The sequence below is a fragment of the Gobio gobio genome (assembly GCF_949357685.1).
Source record: "Gobio gobio genome assembly, chromosome: 5".
NCBI classification, from domain to species: Eukaryota; Metazoa; Chordata; class Actinopteri; order Cypriniformes; family Gobionidae; genus Gobio; species Gobio gobio.
In genome coordinates this window covers 275914-287371 of record NC_137101.1, presented here as the reverse complement: position 1 = coordinate 287371, position 11458 = coordinate 275914, and the positions used below count along the sequence as shown (strand labels likewise).

The 11458-nt window shown below is 43.7% G+C and overlaps 1 protein-coding gene across 1 annotated transcript in view; it reads right to left on the bottom strand.

Moving 5' to 3' along the window:
- Positions 1–1797: 1797 nt before the first annotated feature.
- dusp16 (dual specificity phosphatase 16) overlaps positions 1798–11458 on the bottom strand; it is a 25557-nt gene continuing 15896 nt past the window's right edge. The window contains exons 5-7 of the mRNA XM_079816881.1: positions 10829–10988; positions 10626–10749; positions 1798–6493 (exon numbers count right to left, since the gene is read on the bottom strand). Of these exons, the coding sequence (XP_079673007.1) occupies positions 5686–6493; positions 10626–10749; positions 10829–10988 (1092 nt within the window). The 3' untranslated portion in view covers positions 1798–5685. The remainder of the gene's footprint in view (positions 6494–10625; positions 10750–10828; positions 10989–11458) is intronic.

The window sequence follows — 11458 nt, the reverse complement described above, 5'->3', positions numbered from 1 at the left end:
AGTTCCGCTTTTGTCCACACGGCGGCGCTGCTGTATCACGTGTGCAGGTAAAGCCTCCACATTCAGCCGCCATCTTGGAACGGTCAACACTTCAGATGAGGTTATCACTCACAGTAAAGATTCACAACATTGCACAGCCTCTGTTTGTACAAACCGTCGATATTTAAATTCCTTTGGTGAGAACGTGTTAGTTATATTATCTCAAAATTACAGGTTTCACTTTTTTAATGTCCCGTTTGCTGTTGCTGACGCCGGGTGACCGTTCCAATATGGCGGACGGCTTTAGAAGCATCTATGTATGTAAATATGGTTAAAACATCCATCGCTCATTTACTAACGTTATTATACGCTTTCATGCTTCGTAATACTTTAGTTTAAACACGTCTGTTTCGGCAAATCTCTCTGCTTTTATTTGAAGGTAGGTAAGTGTATTTTAATCGAGATTGTTGATGCTTCATGAGTTTGTAACACTTATACATATTCTCTTTTTCTTTTTATAGCACTAAATACCTGAACAGACGGTGGAATGTGTTTATTTTCATGTATGTATTTTCTGAGGCACAAATAATAACTCGATATGATGAGTGAACACTGAAGGCTCCAGCTGCGAATCGGTTCGCTGAAAAGAGTCGGTTCAAAAGAACGATTCGTTCGTCACTAATGATTGTTCGCGGACGTAAAGCTAAACAAAATAACTGCTTGTGTTTCGACGTGATTTAACCTTTAACCTCTCCTGTCGTCACAGCACGAGAGTCAGCGTTTGTTTGATCAATTATTGTAAGGGTTGCTTTGCTTTCGAGGACGGCCGAACTCTTCAGTGACTATAATGTAATATTCTCTCTCTCTCTTTCTGTTTTTGTGACTGACAGCAGCTCATTTGCATAGCTGAGGACTCTTGTGCCGTGACGTCAGCGTGTAAACGCGCTTCTGTTGCTAGGCGACAGTCTGTTTCTAAGAACGTTTTGTTAAAGTTCCCATTATGTTGAATAAACCCCCTCTGAATGTTCTGAAACAAGTAGCAATATTAAAAATATATAATATAAATAAAATAAAATAGACAAGTGTCCAGAAATGTGTGCTAACGTTTGAGAACATTCTGAGGGGAAAAGAGTCAGATTTGCGGGATATAAACAAGGAAAGAAGACAGAATACCAAGTATATCTCACAATTCGGTTCATCCTTCTAATAATTGTGAGATATTAACTCGGAAATGTACTTTTTTTATTCCGCAGATCTGTCATTTTCTGCTCCCAGGTCGGCTCCGCCCACAAAAACCGTCATGGCTGTTTGCAAACACAGCTAGGTCTGTAAAGACCTGACATAATGAACTGTTATGTGTTATATTGCATTTAAAATCCTCATCAATATGACCAAAGACTGTGTAATATATGAAGACGTGCACTGAATACTTATGATTGACAGAAAGTGCAGCACAACATGGCGGATAAGCCCCGCCTTCTAAATGAAAGAGCCAATCGGTCATCGCGGCGCCACTGCAGCGGCCGTTAGACGCTCCGGTTGCTATAGAAACAGGCACGCGCTCATGACTGCGCATTATCTTCATCCAGGCTGAAAAATGCTGTTTTTATCATGATTCAAGCGTTCAGAAACACAATTTATAATACAGTTGTTGTCAGAATTCATTGGTGATCTAAAATATAAAGTTTGCTGAACAGTTTTCGAGAATTTGATGTTTTCCCATTCAGAGATACGCTGCACTCGCGCACTCGCGCGCCCGAGGCGTTTCTAAGATGGCCGCCGAGTGAAAGGACTCGTCTTAAAGGGACATTACACAGTGTTTAATTGTTGTTTAATTTAGTGTATGTTATGATGTACTGCACCTCATTTACACAGTCTTACGTGGCAATTATAAAGTTTCTGTTCTGTAGAGACAGTTAAACAAGTACCACTTGTGTTTTATTTCAGCAATCAATAAACAGATTAATATCTCCAGAAAAACTCCTTCAAACGGGAATCATATCCGTCTCATGAATCATTATATCATCAGTCATTTGACTTTAATGTAAAAATAGACATGATCACTGTCGATTTGAGGTCGAATCGAATGATTCAGTGATTCGTGATTCAGTCGCTGCTTCTGATTCATTCTCACAGCTTTAGTGATTCAGTCCTGCTCAAAGTCATCGAATACAGATCAGATTGAGATCGTTCTGCTAACGTTACCAAAGTTCACAGAACGATTGAAAAAAAATGATGTTCTCTGAACGTTCTGGTAACATTTAAAAGACGTTACAGAAGAAACGTTCCATGAATGATGTTCTGAGAAGACCAGATAACGTTGAACGAGCGTTCCGTTAGCGTTACTGGAAGAACGTTTGTTCATAGCGCTGAGAGAACCTTCCCCTGGCGCTCGGACCGCTGACCTTTGACCTCTGCTGATCCTTTAACAAGGTAAACCTGCAATAAACACCTGTACAAGGCTGATCACAGGTCAGTGTTTCCCATGAGTCTGTGGATGAATTAAACATCAGCACTGGAGCGTTTGTTTCACACTAGAAGCACCAATGAAGAAGAAAGAAGAGTCTGGAGGGCACATCCAATCAAATCCTTCGGTGACGGCGTGTGAATGACGGACGGTTCAGGTGAGGAACACGAGACAGCACTTCCTGAGATCACACACACACACACACACACACACACTGAACGCTTTATTTTATTGCACTCGATCTATTCTTCTATCGTCTGTGTGAGTTTGAGAATATCTTTATGGAGAGTCGAACACATGTCAACATGTCCTGAAATGTATGCAAATGAGTGCATATTAATAAGATAATGCCTCATTTGCATATCTAAAACAACATTTCAGAAGAGCCTAATGTATTCAACCAACTGTGGAAGTGATGCGAGGGTTTCGACGCCAGAACCGCATCAGTTCATTTGAATAATTCCTCATTATAATAATTCATGCGCATAATAAAGGGGCGGGGCCTGCTTGTGTCAGTTAGTCGTGTGTCGAGGCTGGCGGGGCATTTCCCAAACACCAATCACAACACACCGCTCCAGCGGACCAATCAGAGCACAGTGTGCGGTTCAGAAGGCGGGGCTTCATAGAGACAGGAAGTAAACAGAGCGTTACTGACAGACTGGGAAAAGAGGAGCCGCAACAATGAAGAATATGAGATAATCAACACTCCTGCTCTAGTAGAGCCACTCGAGTCACATGGGCTATTGTAACCATAGAGATATATATGTAGATGCCCCTTTCGACCTCTCCAGGCACGTCGACGCGCCGCCATTTTAGAACTTCAACACACATCAACACTTCAGATTCTGTCAATCATCACTCGCATTAAAACTACAGCCTCTGTAAAGCCCAGCGCCATTTACACTCCAGAAGAAACTGGATCACCTTTCACAGGTGTTGACAATGTGTTGGTTTGTGTTTTCATATTTTAAATAAATGTATAATAATTTATCATTTTGACTCATAATTGATCATTTTCCCTGTTCTTACATTTTTTTTTTAAATTTGTGATGATTTTTGAGAATTTAAGCTTTCAGATCATTCCTATGATGATTACTTAAAACATGGGTTGAATAAATAGACTATATTGATGTTTATTAAACACATTACCGGCTAATTTATTACTATTTTTATAATTGATTTCCTTTGATGGCTGACTGGCTCATTGATTTCCAGTGAACTTTATAGTGAGTTCACTGCGTTCTTTAAAAGCTGAGCGATGTGTCTGATTGGTTCTCTGATGGTCAATATTAATGAGATTAAGAAAATGTAAAGATCTTTAACAAATATTTTTTTAGAATATGCAGAATTATGTACCATTAATGATAAACGAAATCCTAACTCATCTGCTTCAGTCTATTAATGTATAGATATTAATTTCATACATGTTTGTTGTGTATAACGACAGTTGCAGACGCACACAGGCAACATTTGAATATTCACAAAGTGCGTTGACGTTGGAAAATGGCGGACGGCTAACGTATAGCGGCCCATAGAAACAGTCGCCAATGGGGAATCTACGTTAGGGCTGTGCGATATTGAAGAAAAATGCGATATGTGATATTGCTTTAAGTGTGTAAAATCAATTTCTTTCCCCGACTGATATCTTTGACTTAAAGCATAACCGACTGTGTTTACATGAATCCTCATCAAGACACAACTGTGTGTATTTGACAGTTCGAGTGTGTAACAAGAACGGCTTGTGCGCACGTTTGGTTGTGTGTGTCAGACAGCGCGAGACTGCAAGTTGTTTTTCGCAAGTTGTTTTTAACGTCAAGCAAGTCACATGAGTATCAGTCGTGTGCTCAGTCTGCTCTCTGCTGTATGCGTCGACCTAAAACACTTTTCACAACGTTGAAGTAGCCTATTAAAATCATTCAGATATTGCGTGCCCTTGCGATATTTCGATATATTGCGCAGCCCTAATGTATACATATTAGGGATGCAACACTACAGTTAGTCCACGGTTGAATACACACCTCGGTTTTTAACCACGGTTTTCGGTTCGGTTCGTTTCGGTTTTTTGTTATTCTATTCTTAGGCGACAGTAACAGCAAGAGGTTAAGGAGAAAAAAGACTATTTTTTATTGCAATACTCTTTCTTTATTTTACTTAAAATAATTGAAAAACCTTACTTAAACTTTACTTAAAAAAAAAAAACCTTGTACTCATTCCTAGTGTATTGTATAATATAAAATAAATGTATATAAAGATTTACACTGGCAGCTCAGAGCTGTACAGCAGCATTTAAGTATGAAATTGAATGAATGAATGTAAAATAAAACACTTCACAGACTTCACTATAAAATATACATTGATTCTTATTAAAGCTGCTGTATTAGTTCTTCAGTCAAGAGCAGAGAGGGATTTTCTGTCTTTTGTTGTTGTAATAACATTAACGGGATATTTCACTCAAAAATGAAAATTGTCATCGAGAAATGAACACAGGTTTGGAACAACATTAGAGTGAGTAAATAATGACATTAGAGGTGAACTGTCCCTTTAAGGACCGCGTGTTCACTATAGGCTGCGCCGCTGTCAATTAAAGACCTGCGCTCATCTAATATACACACACACACACGATTTTACTTTCACTTTAGACATAACAGACTGTGTTTATGTTAACCATGTGTGTATTTGACAGTATTAGCGCAGTAAGACGACTACTGAGTCCACTAATCACGTGTTTGACAGGCGTTTAGTGCGCGCGCTGTGAAAAGCACATGTTAAACCGCGCACGTGAATGAGCCGGCAAGGCTTTAAAACGCATGTAAATAATGAGCTTTGGTGATTGTGAATAACTCTAGTGTTCTGTGAGTATAACTCCACCACTGACCTGTGATGTGAATGTATGTCGCATTGTTCAGTATTATGGGATGGAGGCAAATTATAGAATTTGCAGAAAAATTATTAATTCAATGCAAAACCGAAAAACCGCAATTCACAAGCGCGTATTGAACCGTGAATGCCGTACCGAACGCTTCAATATTATATTGAGAATTGTGGCATCCCTAATACATATCTATGATTTTAACGATGTCTTCACTTCCTGTCTGGCCCTTGAGAGTGTTCCTCACACTGCTGTCTATGGAGGGGTCATCAGAAAGATCTTCATGTGTGTGTGAAGATGAAGGTGAAGGCGAGGAGTGTTTGTGGGCGTGTGTGTCCCTGAGCCGGGTTTGATGGAGATCATGTGACCCTCAGGAGACCTGGATGATCTCCATGCTGCCGGAGAAGCTGGACTCCTCCTCCCCGGAGCGAGGCTCCGCCCCCCCGCCCCCGAACTCCATCTGACAGCTCCTGCGCTTCAGCTGCTTCTCGAAGCTGCTCTCCTCATGCCAGCTCCTCCGGGAGTCTCCACAGTCCCCGCTGCGCTTCCGCCCGCGCCTCCGCACCGCCTCCAGCCCCGCCTCCAGCCCCGCCCCCAGCCCCGCCTCCAGCCCCGCCCCCAGCCCCACCCCGCCGCTGAAGAGGGCCGAGCTGGGGTAGAAGCGGGCGGACTCTGAGGAGAGGAACCAGCCTCCAGCCACAGGGCCGAGGATGATGTCGGAGTGCCAGCCCTTCAGCAGAGCGGCGTGCGGCGGGGGGGCGGAGGCGTCCACACTGCCACTGCGCTGGAGCACACACACACTCCTGCCGTCCCGCTCACACACACTCCTGCCGTCCCGCTCACACACACTCCTGCCGTCCCGCTCACACACACTCCTGCCGTCCCGCTCCTGGTCTGGACTGGTTTGTTCGGACACCTCCTGCACTGGAGAGAACTGGCAGGCCGGTTTGGGCTCGCCGAAGGTCTTGATGTCCAGGGAGAAGGAGCGCTTGGGCCGGCTGCTCTCCTCCGGGTCCTCTTCCAGCTGCAGGCCACAGAGCGCCCGGGTCAGCAGATGCTCCTCCAGCGGCTCCGCCTCTCCGGCTCTGACCTCGCTCTTCAGCTTCTTCTCAAAGTCCAGCAGCTGACCCAGGAAGTTGAAGTTCGGCGAGATGGTCGGCCGTTTCTCCTTCACGAACCTGAGGTGAGATCACATGATCAGCCGTCACACTACACACACACTACAGGTCTGTTTATTAAAGGGTTAGTTCAGCCAAAACTGTAAATTGTGTCATTAATGACTGAGCCTCATGTGGTTGGACACCCGTCAGACCTCCGTTCATCTTCAGACACAAATGAAGATATTTTAGTGTAAATCTGATGCTCTGAAAGGCCTCCATTGGCTCAACTTTACACTCTCAAGACCCTTAAAAGACACTAAAGACTAAAGTTACAAAGTCCATCTCACTACAGCGGCTCTACAATAACTTTATGAGGACGAGAATAGTTTCTGTGCGCAAAAAAACCCTAAATAACGACTTATATAGTGATGACGATTTCAAAACACGGCATCATGAAGCTTCGAAGCGTTATGAATCAGTGAGTCGATTCAGCGGTTTGGAGCATTATGAATCAGTGAGTCGAATCAGTGGTTCAGAGTGTTATGAATCAGTGAGTCGAATCAGTGGTTCAGAGTGTTATGAATCAGTGAGTCGAATCAGCGGTTCAGATTGTTATGAATCAGTGAGTCGATTCAGCGGTTCAGAGCGTTATGAATCAGTGAGTCGATTCAGTGGTTTGGAGCATTATGAATCAGTGAGTCGATTCAGCGGTTCAGAGTGTTATGAATCAGTGAGTCGATTCAGTGGTTTGAATTGCCAAATTTCAGCAGTTTGACGGTTTGACACGCGATCCGAATCATGATTCGACTCACTGATTCATAACGCTCTGAAACGCTGAATCGACTCACTGATTCATAACGCTCTGAAACGCTGAATCGACTCACTGATTCATAACGCTCTGAAACGCTGAATCGACTCACTGATTCATAACGCTCTGAAACGCTGAATCGACTCACTGATTCATAACGCTCTGAAACGCTGAATCGACTCACTGATTCATAACGCTCTGAAACGCTGAATCGACTCACTGATTCATAACGCTCTGAAACGCTGAATCGACTCACTGATTCATAACGCTCTGAAACGCTGAATCGACTCACTGATTCATAACGCTCTGAAACGCTGAATCAACTTATTTAGGGTTTTTTTGCGCACAGAAACTATTCTGGTCTTCATAAAGTTATTGTAGAGCCGCTGTAGTGAGATGGACTTTGTAACTTTAGTCTTTAGTGTCTTTTAAGGGTCTTGAGAGTGTAAAGTTGAGCCAATGGAGGCCTTTCAGAGCATCAGATTTACACTAAAATATCTTCATTTGTGTCTGAAGATGAACGGAGGTCTGACGGGTGTCCAACCACATGAGGCTCAGTCATTAATCACACAATTTACAGTTTTGGCTGAACTAACCCTTTAACAGGGTTCCCACTCGTCCTGGAAAACCTTGAAAACCTGGAAAATTGATGACAAATTTTCCAGTCCTGGAAAACACATGGAACATTTGAGAAAATGTAAAATGTCCTGGAAAATCTGTTGTTATTGTCTGGGAAAATTATTTAAAAAAAAGTGATTTCTTTAGCCGAGTATGAAGAGTTTATCGCTGGCCCAAACGATTAGCGCTAGCTGCAGAAAGCACATGTTCAGGAATGCTGAGTTTGATGTGTGTGAGTAGTATTTTTGAATAATGATGTTTAGTCTTGTGTTAGCTAATGCTAATGCTAATGCTATAACTGCTCAGTGAATGTGAACTCGTAAGCTGCTCCCTAATCACATCATTTTTATATAAAGTCACATTTGTGTGTTATAAAGTCAGAATTGCGTGATATAAACTCGCAAGTCTTTTCTTCACAATTGACTTTTTTGCGCAGTTGCGAGTTTAAATCTTCTTTTCTCAGAATTGTGAGATCTAAACTGCAATTGCAAGTTATAAAGTCCAATTCTGAGGAAAAAAGAATTGCGACAATTTTCGTGTTTATATCACAAATATGAAAACTCGCAATTGCGAGAAAGTCAGAATAGCGAAATAAAGTCACAATTCCCTTTTCTTTCTATTGTGTGGTGTAAACAAGCTTCCACAGTCATAATGTGTGATTAAGAGCTCATAATGAAACATGCTGGATTGTTAAGCAATATTTGGCGTGATCCTTGTCTTTTATTCCCGCCGTAGTAAAATTGAAAATCTCCTGGAAAATGTTTGCTGAAAAAGAGTGGGAACCCTGATTATGAGCGCGCTGTGCCTTTAAATGCTCTTAAAGCAGGATGAATTCTGATTGGCTGATGTGGCTTATTTCTGTCTGCACAACACAACGACAATGATAATCTCAGGTAATGATTGGATGTTTAATAATCGAATGCGAGTTTGAATATCATTTACAGCTGCAGAGAGGCTCCGCCCACACGCTCTTCTGATTGGCTGTGATTAGAGGCCAAGCACCCATAGAAGCGTTTGAAGTTTAACACACGGACTGAGGACTGGCCCAACATTATTTACACCAAATCTGGAGTCTCTAACTCCGCCCCTCTAGCGCCACCACCTGTCCAAAGCTTCACTCGTGTTCGGGAGAATAGCTCTTGAAATGTAAGGGCTGGAGACGAGATTCTGTTTTCCATCGTAAAAGTTTTCCCACAATTTTGCGAAAAACCTACTTTTTCTTACTCCTCCTAGGCCGTTACTCCAATTTTCATTAAAATTTAACCAGATCATCTTCAGACAAAAAAAACGTCTGAACCGTTTGTCCAAAAATCATCAACATGGTCTCGTTAGATTCAGGGCAATGGCAGCCATTTTGAGTGTCAGCCATTTCGGGCGTCAGCCATTTTGAGTGTCAGCCATTTTGAGTGTCAGCCATTTTGGGCGTCAGCCATTTTGAGTGTCAGCCATTTTGGGCGTCAGCCATTTTGAGTGTCAGCCATTTTGGGCGTCAGCCATTTTGAATTTTGTAGTAAAATGCTGTATTTCATGAACGCATTAGCGTATCGTTACGAAACTCGGTGTGTGTCATCGTGTGATGCCCTGAAGGAGCCTGAGACGCTTCGAGTCAGCGCCACCTAGTGGTCAAATCAAACATTCACAGGCTTATAACTCTGGGTGTGGTTTCACAGGAGTCACATCCTTATATTCCTGAATCATTCCCGAGTCTAACGTACAACTTTTGTGAATATCTTTGAAACCGTTAGTCCGATCGAGAGCAAACCACGTCATAGCGGGTTGACAATTATATCGGCCAAATGTCAGAATTTTGATAGTAAGTGGCAAAAACATGCAGGCGTTCTTCTTCTTCCGCTCTTGAGTGTATGTTATGAAGTTTAGCACACGGACTGAGGACTGGCCCAACATTATTTACACCAAATCTGGAGTGTCTAACTCCGCCCCTCTAGCGCCACTACCTGTCCAAAGCTTCACTCGTGTTCGGGAGAATAGCTCTTGAAATGTAAGGGCTGGAGACGAGATTCTGTTTTCCATCGTAAAGGTTTTCCCGCCATTTTGAATTTTGAACTTTTTCGAATTCCTCCTAGGCTGTTACTCCAATTTTCATGAAAGTTGAACCAGATCATCTTCAGACAAAACGTTGATTCGTTAAAACCGTAAAACGCACAAACTAATTTTACGCTAAAGCTTGTGGAAACAGCCGGACGTTTGTATCTCCTCAACCCTTTATCGTATTCTGACCAAACCTGGTCCATCATCACACACATGACCTGAGGCGACATGCAGCGTTTCAGCGCAGCGCCACCTACTGGAGCGGAGATACGGAAACAGGATATTTAGCTTATAACGTCTGAACCATTTGTCCAAAAATCATCAATGTGGTCTTGTTAGATTCAGGGCAATGACAGCCATTTTGAGCATCAGCCATTTTGAGTGTCAGCCATTTTGGGCGTCCGCCATTTTGAATTTTGTGGTAAAATGCCGTATTTCATGAACGCATTAGCGTATCGTTACGAAACTCGGGGTGTGTCATCGCGTGATGCCCTGAAGGAGCCTGAGACGCTTCGAGCCAGCGCCACCTAGTGGTCAAATCTAGTCAGCTGGTCTGACTGATTATTGGTGTACCTTAAAAACATGGCCGCCATTTTAAAAACAAAAGACCCAAAGCTGTACCTGCAGTGGTTTTGTTTGGCTATATTTCAGGAACGCATTGAGGTAATCAAAGACTCTCATGATGTATAAATACTGTAGTAAAAGAAGAAGGATGGTCACATGACCGGGCGTTACCTGTACGCTTCATCCAATGACATGTCCATCCTCTTCATGATGTAGGCGATGGCGATGGTGGCGGAGCGGGAGATTCCCGCCAGACAGTGGACCAGGACTCTGGCATTACTGGCCTTGGCTTTCTCTGACAGGAAACACACACTAATCAGGGCTGACATCACCACAGCACTTCCTGTTAAACAAGTCATGTGATCCTGCCTGACCTATGAACTCCACCGATCGGTCCAGCCAGGGCAGGATCTTCTCACAGAAGCTGTCGTTGACCGGCACGCGCAGGAAGTGCGATTCGGGGATGAAGTCGGGTTTGGGGCAGGTGTTGCTGGCGTTGAGCACATAGGCGATGTCGTTCTGCTGCATGAGCTCCTGCGGGAACACGCCACACACACGTCACACACACACGCCACACACACGCCACACAAACGCGTCACACACACGCCACACACACACACGTCACACATACGCGCCACACACACACATCACACACACGCCACACACACGTCAACACACGCCACACACACGTCACACACACGCCACACACACGTCACACACACGTCACACACGCCTCACACACACCTCACACACACGTCACACACACGCCACACACACGCCACACACACGCCACACACACGCCACACACACGTCACACACACGCCACACACACACGCCACACACACGCCACACACACGCCACACACACGCCACACAAACGCGTCACACACACACGTCACACACACGCGCCACACACACACACACGTCTCACACACACGCCACACACACACGCCACACACACACGCCACACACACACACACGCCACACACACACGTCACACACACG